Genomic DNA, 11,030 nt, shown 5'->3' with positions numbered 1-11,030 from the left:
GCGTCATCAGCCGGTGTAACGCTGAACTGATGCGGCGAAGCTACCAGTAGCAGGAGCGAAGCTTCGCCATTAAGCTACAAACACTGAATAGAAGAGGAGCTGCCATCTATATTGTTGCAGCCAAGCATGTTTTAATGTGACAGAATACAGTTTTAACAAGTTGCTCAAAGTCTAAACTGGTATTGTTGTGCATACAAGGTGTAAAGTTTACCTTTGACCAAACGCCCCCCAAAGACATCCCAGCGCCCCCTTTTTGTAAAAATTTCCGCCAGCGTCCCCTGCCATCCTCTGAACGCCCCTGGGGAGCTGTACCGCCCACGTTGAGAACCGCTAGTTTAGAATATGGATGAATAAAGGCTTAAAAAATAGGGGCCTATATAGTGAAGGAGTTTTGGTGTCCTTTGAACAATTGGTAAATCAGTACAGTCTGCCAAAAAAACATTTTTAAAGTATTTACAGATTAGAAGCTGTTTTTGCATCACTGAAATCTACGACTGAACCTCCACTCTCTACCATAGAAAATAGAGCCGTTCACCATAATCAGAGTACGGCTCTACTTTCCACATTCTATAATATTTTACTTCTAGCTTAAAAATAAAATGGTCTCTCATATTTACAAGCCTGGAAAACTGAAAACCAAGGATGAATGGAATAACTCATGTCTATTGGCACAAATCAAACTATTAACACAAGGTTTAGACTATTACAATACAAATAGTTATTTAGAACGAATATCACTCCTGTAAAACTTCACCATTTCAATTCACATATTCCTGATGTTTGTGTTAAATGCAATATAGATAATGATTCTCTTTTCCATTGCATGTGGCAACATATAGAGCTTCAACCTTTCTGGAAGGAGGTTTTCATGTTCATCTCTGGTTTGATTGAACAGGATGTTCCAATGGACAGTAAACTTTGCTTACTGCACATTTTTCCAGATGGATTTAAAGAACCTATGAAGAGAAAGAAGCTTTTGAGTTTTTGCCTTTTGCAAGTTAAACATTTGATTACTCTGGCAATGGAAAAACTGACTTATATAACAAAAGGAAAGCTTGAAGACTTTAAGGATATTTGGTTTCACTTCCTACAACTTGTCCAACACTGTGACATGAAAACTTCATTTTTGTTTTCTTTTTGCGTAGATAGAGTGAGCCCTGGGGTTGTGTGTGTTTTTTGGGCGGGAGGTGGGGGAGGGAATGCACTGTATGTTAATTTTTGTTCTATATTTCATATTTTCTTGTATGTCCGTATAGCAGAAAAATCTAATAAAAATATTTGGGGGAAAAAACACTTAATCTATTTTCAATAACCAGACATCATGTAGGTAAGATTTTCACCACCAGAGGGAGGCAAACTCCACTAATGAAGAGTTCAGTTGGTCAACAAATGTTCAATCCATTTGTTGACGCCTATCTGCATAGACTGGTCGAACAATTTCACACTTATTTTGACTCAGTAGGTCACATGACCTAGAAGCTATTGAAGAGAAATATTAAATAAAAACTAAAAGAAATAGGTAACAAGAATAAAAATAGAGTTAAAATTAATAAAAATGCATGTGCCTCATTTATACAGTTTGGTACAACAATTACACACTGATTTCTAGTCAATGTGGCACACAATATGGAAGCTATTGAAGAAAACATATTATTTAATATTAAAATTATTTAAAATATTGAATATGACTTGACATTTTAACAGAGGGCAGTGTGTGTTATATAAAAGCATGAATTACCACTTTTTTGCCAGTTGGTCACAAGGCAAGGCATTTATTAACATTTGTTTGACAGGAGTGTTTGGTTCGGAAATTTGTTGACAGTCCCTAACTGAACCTCCGGTCGCTGAGGAGGGAGCTGGAGAACGGCTGGCCGAAATTAGCGATCATACATCGGATCAACCTTGAGCTAAACGCCGCTCTTTCGGCGGATATTGGAATAACTCGAAACTAACTTCACTGCAGTCGGTAACACAATAAAACAACCGGAATGAAGTTTGTTATGATCTGTGGGCTGTAAAGAGCGACTGAGCGACTGAGCGGGACGTAAACGCCCCACAACGTCTGATGTCCACAAGGCCAATAAGCTCTATTGGCCAATAGGAGAGGAGCTGGACAGAGAAGGCAGCTCTGCTCATTAACATAAAGATGCCGCAGAAATAGGCGAAGCAGGAGGCAATTACAGAAAGAGGGATTGAATAAGGAAAAGACAACAAAATATCTACTTTTCTTGACAAAAACGCATGTTAGGGGAAATTAAAAGGAAAATATATACATTTCTTGACATGTGTAAGGACAAGGAAAAACTAAATATATATTTAGGCTTTTATTTCTTATTATGTCAGTCTTGGTCCTCCATACCTGTGTTGCCCCAAACTCTGCCAGCTTATTTAAAGCCTCCAACCTGTTTCCACGGTGATTGTGGCTTGTTGTTGGCGTCTTCCTCACAAACTGATGCAAATCTGTGAACCTACTGACTTGATTCCTTGGTGAGTTGGTTATCTGATAGCAGTATTACTTTAGCAGGTGAAACTTCTGCTCGATTGCTCATTGGAGTATTATTTTATTAGAGTTATTGCTCATTACAGCGTTAATTTATTAGAGTTATCGGCGCTGCTTTCCTGGACCGTTAACTAAATTGATCAATTTAGTTAAATTGATCAATTTAACTAAAGTTTGTTGCAGGAAGTTTGAACCTCTGCAACAAACTGCATTTTAATCACAACCAGCTGCTGATTTTACTGAGTTTTGGGATTTCCAGTTAAATCCTTTATTTTCCGGTTTGGGTTGAATCAGGTGTGGCCCACGTTGGGCTGTGGTGGGTCATATGCATGTTGGTTTATTCTCAGATAAAAATAGGTTTACTGTAACATCATGATTATTTCAGATCATGATGTTACAGTGATTTAATGCTGTGGAGAGTTTCAGTGGCTTTAATTTATTCAGTCTACAGACAGTTGATTGTTCTGATGTTGGACTCATCCAGGTGGTGAATCTGAACAAACTGGGTCATGATTGAAAATTTTACTGTCCTGAGTTCATGTCAGGCTCAACTGCAACCACTGCTGGTTGATCTTGTTTGGGGATTTTTGAGACTGGAAAAATGAACCTGTTGCTCGTTGTCACCTCTCGTCTCCCAGGTTCATTGATGCCGTGTGTAAAAGTGAAACCAAGACAACAATCACTGTTCAACTTCACAATCAACTAGAATTTATTCAAACTATCAAGTACATAAAATCACACCAACAGCCCAACATATTCCTCAGAAACCAAAGCCACAAAGAAGAAATTAATTACCTTGGAAACATATAAAAATACAGAGCGCAGTTAAAGCCCAGTGATCTTATTGACTGTTTTAGCTCAATTACTTTTTTATCAATGTGTGTTTTTACTGTCTGATGCGTTCTAATGTTTAGAGTTGGTCTCTGCCTGTGTACAAAAAGAACCACGTCATGACGTGCTGCCTGTACACCATAGACCCTGCAGGTGTTACCAAGGATGAATTCATCTCTGTCTAATCCTCCCTGCACATTTTCCCAGGGTAGGAAAAATTAATGTGTTCATTTCATACGGAAACATTTTACTCAAGAAAGAGGGGCTGAAGATCATCAGCTATACGTGTTTTTCATTCTTCCAAACTGCCTCAAACTGGTTCCTGAACCGCACAGAGCTCTCCTGACCTCTGACCTCTGACCCAGGGCATCAAACAGCAGATTCTGATTATAAAAATTAGCAAACGTTTCTTATAATATCTTTAAACTCTTATAAAACAGACATTAACAGTTTCAATACCACAGCATCTGTTACACTCAACATTTTCTGGTTAGTTTTCAACTTCTTTGGTTATAATGAACTAAAACATTTTCAGATGAATATATGACTTACACACTTGTTAAGACTGTGGTTTAATATAAAAAAGACCTACTGATTAGAGTAATTTTAATCAAATTTTGCTCATTATATCTAAGAAAAAATTTCTACTGATCAGATTATTGATTAAATCATAAATCTAAATCTAATCGAAATTGAGGCCTACTCAAAACACTCAGGATCAATCTAATATTTCTACAAGTGCTATGGTTAAACATCACTAAAAGAATAATCAAACTAAAATGTCCAACAGGATGTTTGAGCCGCTTCCACCAGATGAACCAGACGATGCAGGAGCTGAAAATCAGGCGCCTCTCTGGGACAGGGAGGACACTTCAGAAGCACTTGTGGTGGACGATAGCTGGACCGGACTCATTGTACTCCTGCCTGCTGATTAACATATGTTGGAAGGTGGTGAGCGAGGCCAGGACGGAGCCGCCGATCCAGACCGAGTACTTCCTCTCTGGTGGAGCTATGATCTATGCACAATGAAACAACAAGGTTAAGAAAAACATCCAAGTTTGAGAGGAAATCTTCAATAATCCATGTTCTAGATTTCCATCAAAATTAAAGTCTGCAGGTTTGTTGTTGCTGCAAGTTAAGGGTCAAGTTTCATTTCTTCTTCCTCTGTAGGTCACTATCAACTTGTTTCAAAATAACCAACTGCAACAGCTGCATTAGGTTTCTGAATGACCTTCGACCTGTAAACTCATCCAGGTATTCTGCAGCAGGTTAATGGGCACAGAGGACCTTCATACCTTGACTGTCATGGTGGATGGAGCCAGGGCAGTGATCTCCTTCTGCATGCGGTCAGTGATTCCAGGGAACATGGTGTTACCGCCGGAAAGGACAATGTTGGCAAACAGATCCTTACGGATGTCAACGTCACACTTCATGATGCTGCTGTAAGTGGTTTCATGAATACCTGCATAATCCATTCCTAAAGACAACAGGTACAGGTCACTGAAGTGTGGGACCAGCAACAAGTTCACTAAATGCTACTATAGAGATCTGAAGTGCATTGGATCTTAGGGTTTGATCATTGAGTCATTACAGACCGATGAAAGACGGCTGGAAGAGCGCCTCTGGGCAGCGGAAACGCTCGTTGCCAATGGTAACGACTTGGCCGTCAGGAAGCACATAGCTTTCCTCCAGGGAAGAGGAGGAAGATGCCGTCTGCATCTCCTGCTCAAAGTCCAAAGCCACATAGCAGAGGTTCTCCTTGAAGTTGGGCACAATCTCACGCTCAGCTGGAGGTCAGAATAAAAGGTCATAGCAGAATACAAGGTCAACAAGGTCAAGCCTTAAAGGCTGGTTTAATTCTGACTGAGCCGTACAATTGGTAGTGAAGCTGTAGCCTTTCTCTGTGAGTATCTTCATCAGGTAGTCTGTCAGATCTCTGCCAGCCAGATTCTGACGTAGGACGGCGTGAGGAAGAGCGTAGCCTTCATAGATGGGCACAGTGTGGCTGACACCATCACCAGAGTCTATCACTGTGCCTGGGAGATTAAAGTGCAAGTCAGTAAACAAAGCCATCATGAGTCACTTCAGAAGCCAACTCTGTTTCATAATTCCCTGACCTGTGACACAACCGGAGGCATACAGCGACAAGACAGCCTGGATGGCCAAATACATGGCAGGAGAGCTGAACGTCTCAAACATGATCTGGAAAAGGAAGAGGGTTCGTCTCACTTCTCTTTACAGACAAAAAAGTAAAAGAAAGTCTCTCCTCTCAACTGGGTTGGGTCAGAACTCACCTGGGTCATCTCCTCCCTGTTGGCTCTGGGGTTGAGAGGAGTTTCTGTCAGTAGGACTGGATGTTCCTCCGGAGCGACATGGAGCTCGTTGTAGAAGGTGTGATGCCAGATCTGAAGAGTTCAGATTGACCACAAGTTAAGACGGTACGGCAATTATGAAGGACAAAATGCCAAGATTTTAACCCTCCTGTTATGTTCGTTTCTGAGGTACAGCAATAATGTTCGTGGGTCAATTTGACCCAGGGAGTGTTTTATCATGCAATAGTGTCAGGAACCAAAAAATTCCTCCAAAACATTTTTTTATCTGATTATTAACTCTAATACTAACCATCTCAATCAAAATTTGTGTAATTATGTTTTTTATTTCTCAGAAATTAAGGATTAATGACGACAACTTACTCAATTACTCATTTGGACATAAAAAATGGGATTTACATTTTTTATGTCCACTGAAAAAAACCTAGACACAAAAAAACAATAATTTCCTTGAAAGTGATCTTTGGTAAATTTCTTTATGTTACATTTAATTTTTTTTTTCAAAGGGTGATCTTTATAATTGAATTTGAGACACACATACTGTTCCGGGTCAAATTGACCCGCCAATTAAAATCAAGATAAATGAGTCATACAGAGAGTATTTATGTTCCCCTCCACTTCTACTGAGTGTCACTCAGTGTGGGTGGAGTTTGTCCACTCAGTGTGGGTGGAGTTTGTCCACTCAGTGTGGGTGGAGTTTACCCACTCAGTGTGGGTGGAGTTTACCCACTCAGTGTGGGTGGAGTTTGTCCACTCAGTGTGGGTGGAGTTTGTCCACTCAGTGTGGGTGGAGTTTACCCACTCAGTGTGGGTGGAGTTTACCCACTCAGTGTGGGTGGAGTTTGTCCACTCAGTGTGGGTGGAGTTTACCCATGGGAACAGAAAAGGTTCCCGTCAAAAGTTGTATGAACACCTGCTTTCTCGGAGTTCATTGTGAAGTAAAGAGAGTAGGGAGAAAGTGGGTTTGTGTGTGTCTGCGTGTGTGTGTGTGTGTGTGGTGTGTTGTGTTTGTGTGTGTGTGGTGAAATAAGGTTCATAGCTGTAAGGAAACAAACAGAATTGGACATTTTTAATCTTTTTTTGCACTTTAACTTGACTGCCGGGTCAAATTGACCCGAACAGTATCGATGTAACAAGTAGACCCAGGGGGGGCTGCAAATGTGTAAAATGAATACATTTTCAATTTATATGTAGAGTTCACCTATTAAGACAAATAGAAAAAGTTTCATGCAATAAAAATACTTGCAACTATTTAAAAAATATTTTTAAACTTTGAAACGGGTCAATTTGACCCGCAACATAACAGGAGGGTTAATGGCTTTAAATTAGGGCAGTAGTCTTTGTATCAGCACTTTCAGAGCAGCTCCGTTAGGGTTAGTCAGGGTCGTTATGACTCAAGTCATAACGATGTGACGTGAGTCGTTCAGGGCTCTTCTCCTGACTGCGCTCAGTGAGACGGGTCTTCGAACACTTTAGATTCAAATAAAGAAACTTAAAGACAAAGATTAATCTTTCTCTTATTATTGAAACAGCTTCTCATTTTTTGATAAATAACATTTCCATAACATTCATTAGCATGTGAAGGTTTAATTTAAATAAGAAAATTAACTCCAAGTTAAGTACATTCATGTTTAAAAAAAAAGAATCCTCAAGCTATGATTACTTGATTATTTTAAAAACTCCATTTCAAACAAGAATTTATTTAGAGACATTAACACGCAACAGGACATTTACACCCTTATAATCTGAAAATTGTACTTTGATATGCACACTTGGTTGCTTCCCTAAGGTGAGCTAAGTGTGGCCAAGTGATGGGGAATGTCACTCTATTTGCTCCAATTTGTGTGACTTTGTAACAGAACATTTTCAGCATTAATGCCTGTTTTATACTTAAATCTAAGTATTTCTTAATTAAAAACACTGAGGGGTTTTGGCCAGGTCCTGGAACTAGTAAACAGGTGAACAGAAGGTAAAATGGGTTAGAGTACAGGTTTGCTATAGTCACTGATAAACCCAGAGCATCAGAAGCAAACTTCAAGTTCACTGTTGGAACCAACAGCCTCATGTTAGCAGGTATGTAAAGTAAATCTCAGCTTTAACTCACCTTCTCCATGTCGTCCCAGTCGGTGATGATCCCGCGCTCGATGGGAGACTTCAGGGTCAGGAGGCCTATATTGCTCAGGGCCTCGTCTCCCACAAACCTGTCCTTCAGGTCCATTCCCCTCATCACACCCTGCACACAAACTCAGTCAGTCAAACTGCTACACCATCACACCTGAGACTGATAAAGCTGGTCCAGTACCTACGTGGGGTCTGGGTCGCCCAACGATGGAGGGGAAAACGGCACGAGGAGCATCATCCCCAGCAAACCCAACCTTGCACATACTGGAGCCGCTGTCAACAACGAGAGCAGCGACATCATCCTCCATTTCTGAAGAGAAAGAAGATTGGTTGTTTTCTTCCCATGAATCTCATCTGGATTTAACCTGAAGTCAGTCAAGATGTGAGCAGTGCTGAAAGTAAGAAAACCTTCCACCACGCCCAACTTCCTCCCTGGTTCCTCCAGTCAGAGCTGCTGAGTGGAACCAGCTGGGCAGAGGTGCCTACACTCAATTCAGAACATAAGATTCATTTTATACAGTTCATGTAATAGAAAATGTAGTTTTTATCCTTATTTTGATCTGGAAATTGTCTTAAAGGACTGTCATGCGTGGAATGTAGTTTGTACCTTGTTTGACCTGAACCCATGACTAACTGACAAAGAAGAATTAGAAGTTTCTCCTGAAATCCTTATCAGTTCTCTTTCCTGCCATAAAATCATTCCTTCCGAGAGGTGAGGGACAGTTCATGAGGTGGGGGTCAGGATTGTCTCTGGTAATAAAGACAAGATCAGACTTTGGGTGGTTATTCTCCTTGCTGTGACGGTATAACGATGTGACGTGAGTCGTTCAGGGCTCTTCTCCTGACTGCGCTCAGTGAGACGGGTCTTCGAACACTTTAGATTCAAATAAAGAAACTTAAAGACAAAGATTAATCTTTCTCTTATTATTGAAACAGCTTCTCATTTTTTGATAAATAAAATTTCCATAACATTCATTAGCATGTGAAGGTTTAATTTAAATAAGAAAATTAACTCCAAGTTAAGTACATTCATGTTTAAGAAAAGAATCCTCAAGCTATGATTACTTGATTATTTTAAAAACTCCATTTCAAACAAGAATTTATTTAGAGACATTAACACACAACAGGACATTTACACCCTTATAATCTGAAAATTGTACTTTTATATGCACACTTGGTTGCTTCCCTAAGGTGAGCTAAGTGTGGCCAAGTGATGGGGAATGTCACTCTATTTGCTCCAATTTGTGTGACTTTGTAACAGAACATTTTCAGCATTAATGCCTGTTTTATACTTAAATCTCAGTATTTCTTAATTAAAAACACTGAGGGGTTTTGGCCAGGTCCTGGAACTAGTAAACAGGTGAACAGAAGGTAAAATGGGTTAGAGTACAGGTTTGAGTGTCTTTAATGTTTTTATCTTCACTTTTTCTCTATTTCTTAATTTAGTTGCTTATGCCTAAAGTAGGAATGGAGTGCAGGTTTTAATAATGTTTTGCCCAGAATAATGTTTTGACTTTTTATCTATTTATTCATTTCTTTTTCTTCCTCTTTCTCACCGTTTACGATTCTTGGAGGTTTAGAGTCGTTGTCAAATTGCGTTTTGACTAAAATGCCAGAGGTTTAAAATTCTCGTTGACGGTGTTTCAACTAAAATTCTTGGAGGTTTAAAAGGGGTGTGGACTTTAATGTTTCTATCTTTCTCTTTCCTACTGTTCATTCAATGTTATATGACTGTGTTTCAGTTTATTTTTAATTATGTAAAGCACTTTGAAATGCCTTGCTGCTGAAATGTGCTATACAAATAAAATTTGATTGATTGATTGAACTGAACAAATGTCAACATTAATGTTTTACAATAATATGTAATAAAATTTTCTCTTTGAAGGAAGCAACAGGAAACTGTCGTGTTTGACTTTAACTGTCGTGTTTGACTTTTTGATACCAAAACTGTCGTGTTTGGTATCAAACTTTTCCTGAGTTTGATACCAGGAAAAAATAACACAACATCTGCTGTTCATTATATTTGATTCCATTTCATTAGTAATCTAATAATCCTGTAGATTAACATTCAAACAGCAGAGAGATTAAACTTTGATCTGAAACCAGAAGTGGTTTCAGAAAGCAGAAACTATCAGGAAAGTTACTTTAGATAAAGTTCAAGTAAAAAAACAAAACAAACTCACAGTTTATTCAAACGATCCAAAGAGTTGATGAAGAATATCTGAACAACAAACTGAGACCCAACAGAACCACAGCAGAACCAGACTGGTGCCACACCTGAACAAGTGAGTTTAAACTGAAAGTGTCATGTGAAGAAATGAAACCAAACTGGTCTGACTGGAGAGACTGACTGGGAATCAGAGGAATGTTTACCTGTTGACGTCATTTGGATTTTGAAACAAACTCATGTTTTATAATTTCAGATTTTAGTGCAACACAAAAAAAAATTTCTAAGCTGATCTCAGAGCATGTCACAGACTGGTGACCTGTCCAGGGTGACCCTGCCTCTCGCCCGGAACATTAGCTGGACAAGAGTGTACAGAAAATGAATGAATGAATGAATGAATGAATGAATGAATGAATGAATGAATGAATGAATGAATGGACTCAGAGCAGCTTCTGGTTCAGGATTAACGGTTCTGGAACGTTGATTTTTGCTCTTTTCCAGCATCTGGAAGTTTCCAGCTCCACAGTTCACATGTTACATCAAAACAGCAGCAGCAGATCAGGAAACAAAGAGGGTGTACTTACTTTTGACCCTGACTGTAGAGATGATTAATGGTAAAAATAATTAACAATATTTTAGATTATGTGACATTTTAATCTGCAGAGACTCACACAGAGAAAAACCAGCAGAAAGTTTAATTGACCCAAAGTTCTTTGGCGCTTGGACACTGGCAGAAGACTTGCGTGCTGAGAATTGCCGTGAGCTTTGATGATCGGCTCAGGGCAAAGCTCAGGGTAGTCTTCCCCCCAAAAAAGGGTGCCGAGCCGAGGCCTGACCGGGTCTTGCAGTCTGATGGAGTCCTGTTAGGGGTGATGACAACCGGGGTCTGAAGGCACAATAAGCCGTGCTAGGCGCAGCTTGATGGGCGAGGCCTGGTGGCTGATGGGGCCTGAGATGCTGAAGGAGCTGGCGCAGCTGATTATCTGGACTGAAAGGAGCTGAAATAGCTGAAACACTCCATCACCAGTCAATTGTTGTGAATGCAGAGCAGAAACTTCAGGAGACAGGGATGATAGCATTC

At 39.8% G+C, this 11,030-nt stretch overlaps 1 protein-coding gene and 1 long non-coding RNA gene across 3 annotated transcripts; one reads left to right on the top strand and one right to left on the bottom strand.

Annotated features, from left to right (window-relative positions):
* The first annotated feature begins 2,362 nt into the window (after positions 1-2,362).
* Positions 2,363-4,210, top strand: LOC145554102 (uncharacterized). The gene is made up of 3 exons (XR_014090143.1): positions 2,363-2,487; positions 3,415-3,539; positions 4,122-4,210. It is a non-coding gene; the product is annotated as an uncharacterized LOC145554102 (long non-coding RNA).
* LOC103474021 (actin, cytoplasmic-like) lies at positions 3,186-10,076 on the bottom strand. Of its 2 annotated transcripts, XM_081613426.1 has the most exons (9): positions 9,966-10,076; positions 7,968-8,092; positions 7,766-7,894; positions 5,626-5,736; positions 5,449-5,533; positions 5,206-5,367; positions 4,927-5,118; positions 4,627-4,808; positions 3,186-4,347 (listed from the first exon to the last, which is right to left on the bottom strand). In XM_081613426.1, the coding sequence occupies exons 2-9, from the start codon at positions 8,088-8,090 to the stop codon at positions 4,204-4,206; spliced, it is 1,128 nt and encodes a 375-aa protein (XP_081469552.1). In that variant the 5' UTR covers positions 8,091-8,092; positions 9,966-10,076; the 3' UTR covers positions 3,186-4,203. The 2 variants fall into 2 exon arrangements, with proteins under 2 accessions (XP_081469552.1, XP_081469553.1); XM_081613427.1 differs by lacking the exon at positions 9,966-10,076 and having other exon boundaries at positions 7,964-8,053.
* Between the last annotated feature and the right edge of the window lie 954 nt (positions 10,077-11,030).

Source organism: Poecilia reticulata, chromosome 12 (genome assembly GCF_904066995.2).
Source record: "Poecilia reticulata chromosome 12, P_reticulata-male-v2, whole genome shotgun sequence".
Taxonomy (NCBI): Eukaryota; Metazoa; Chordata; class Actinopteri; order Cyprinodontiformes; family Poeciliidae; genus Poecilia; species Poecilia reticulata.
Note: the sequence above shows the minus strand (reverse complement) of the source record. Positions and strands in the feature narration are given on the sequence as shown.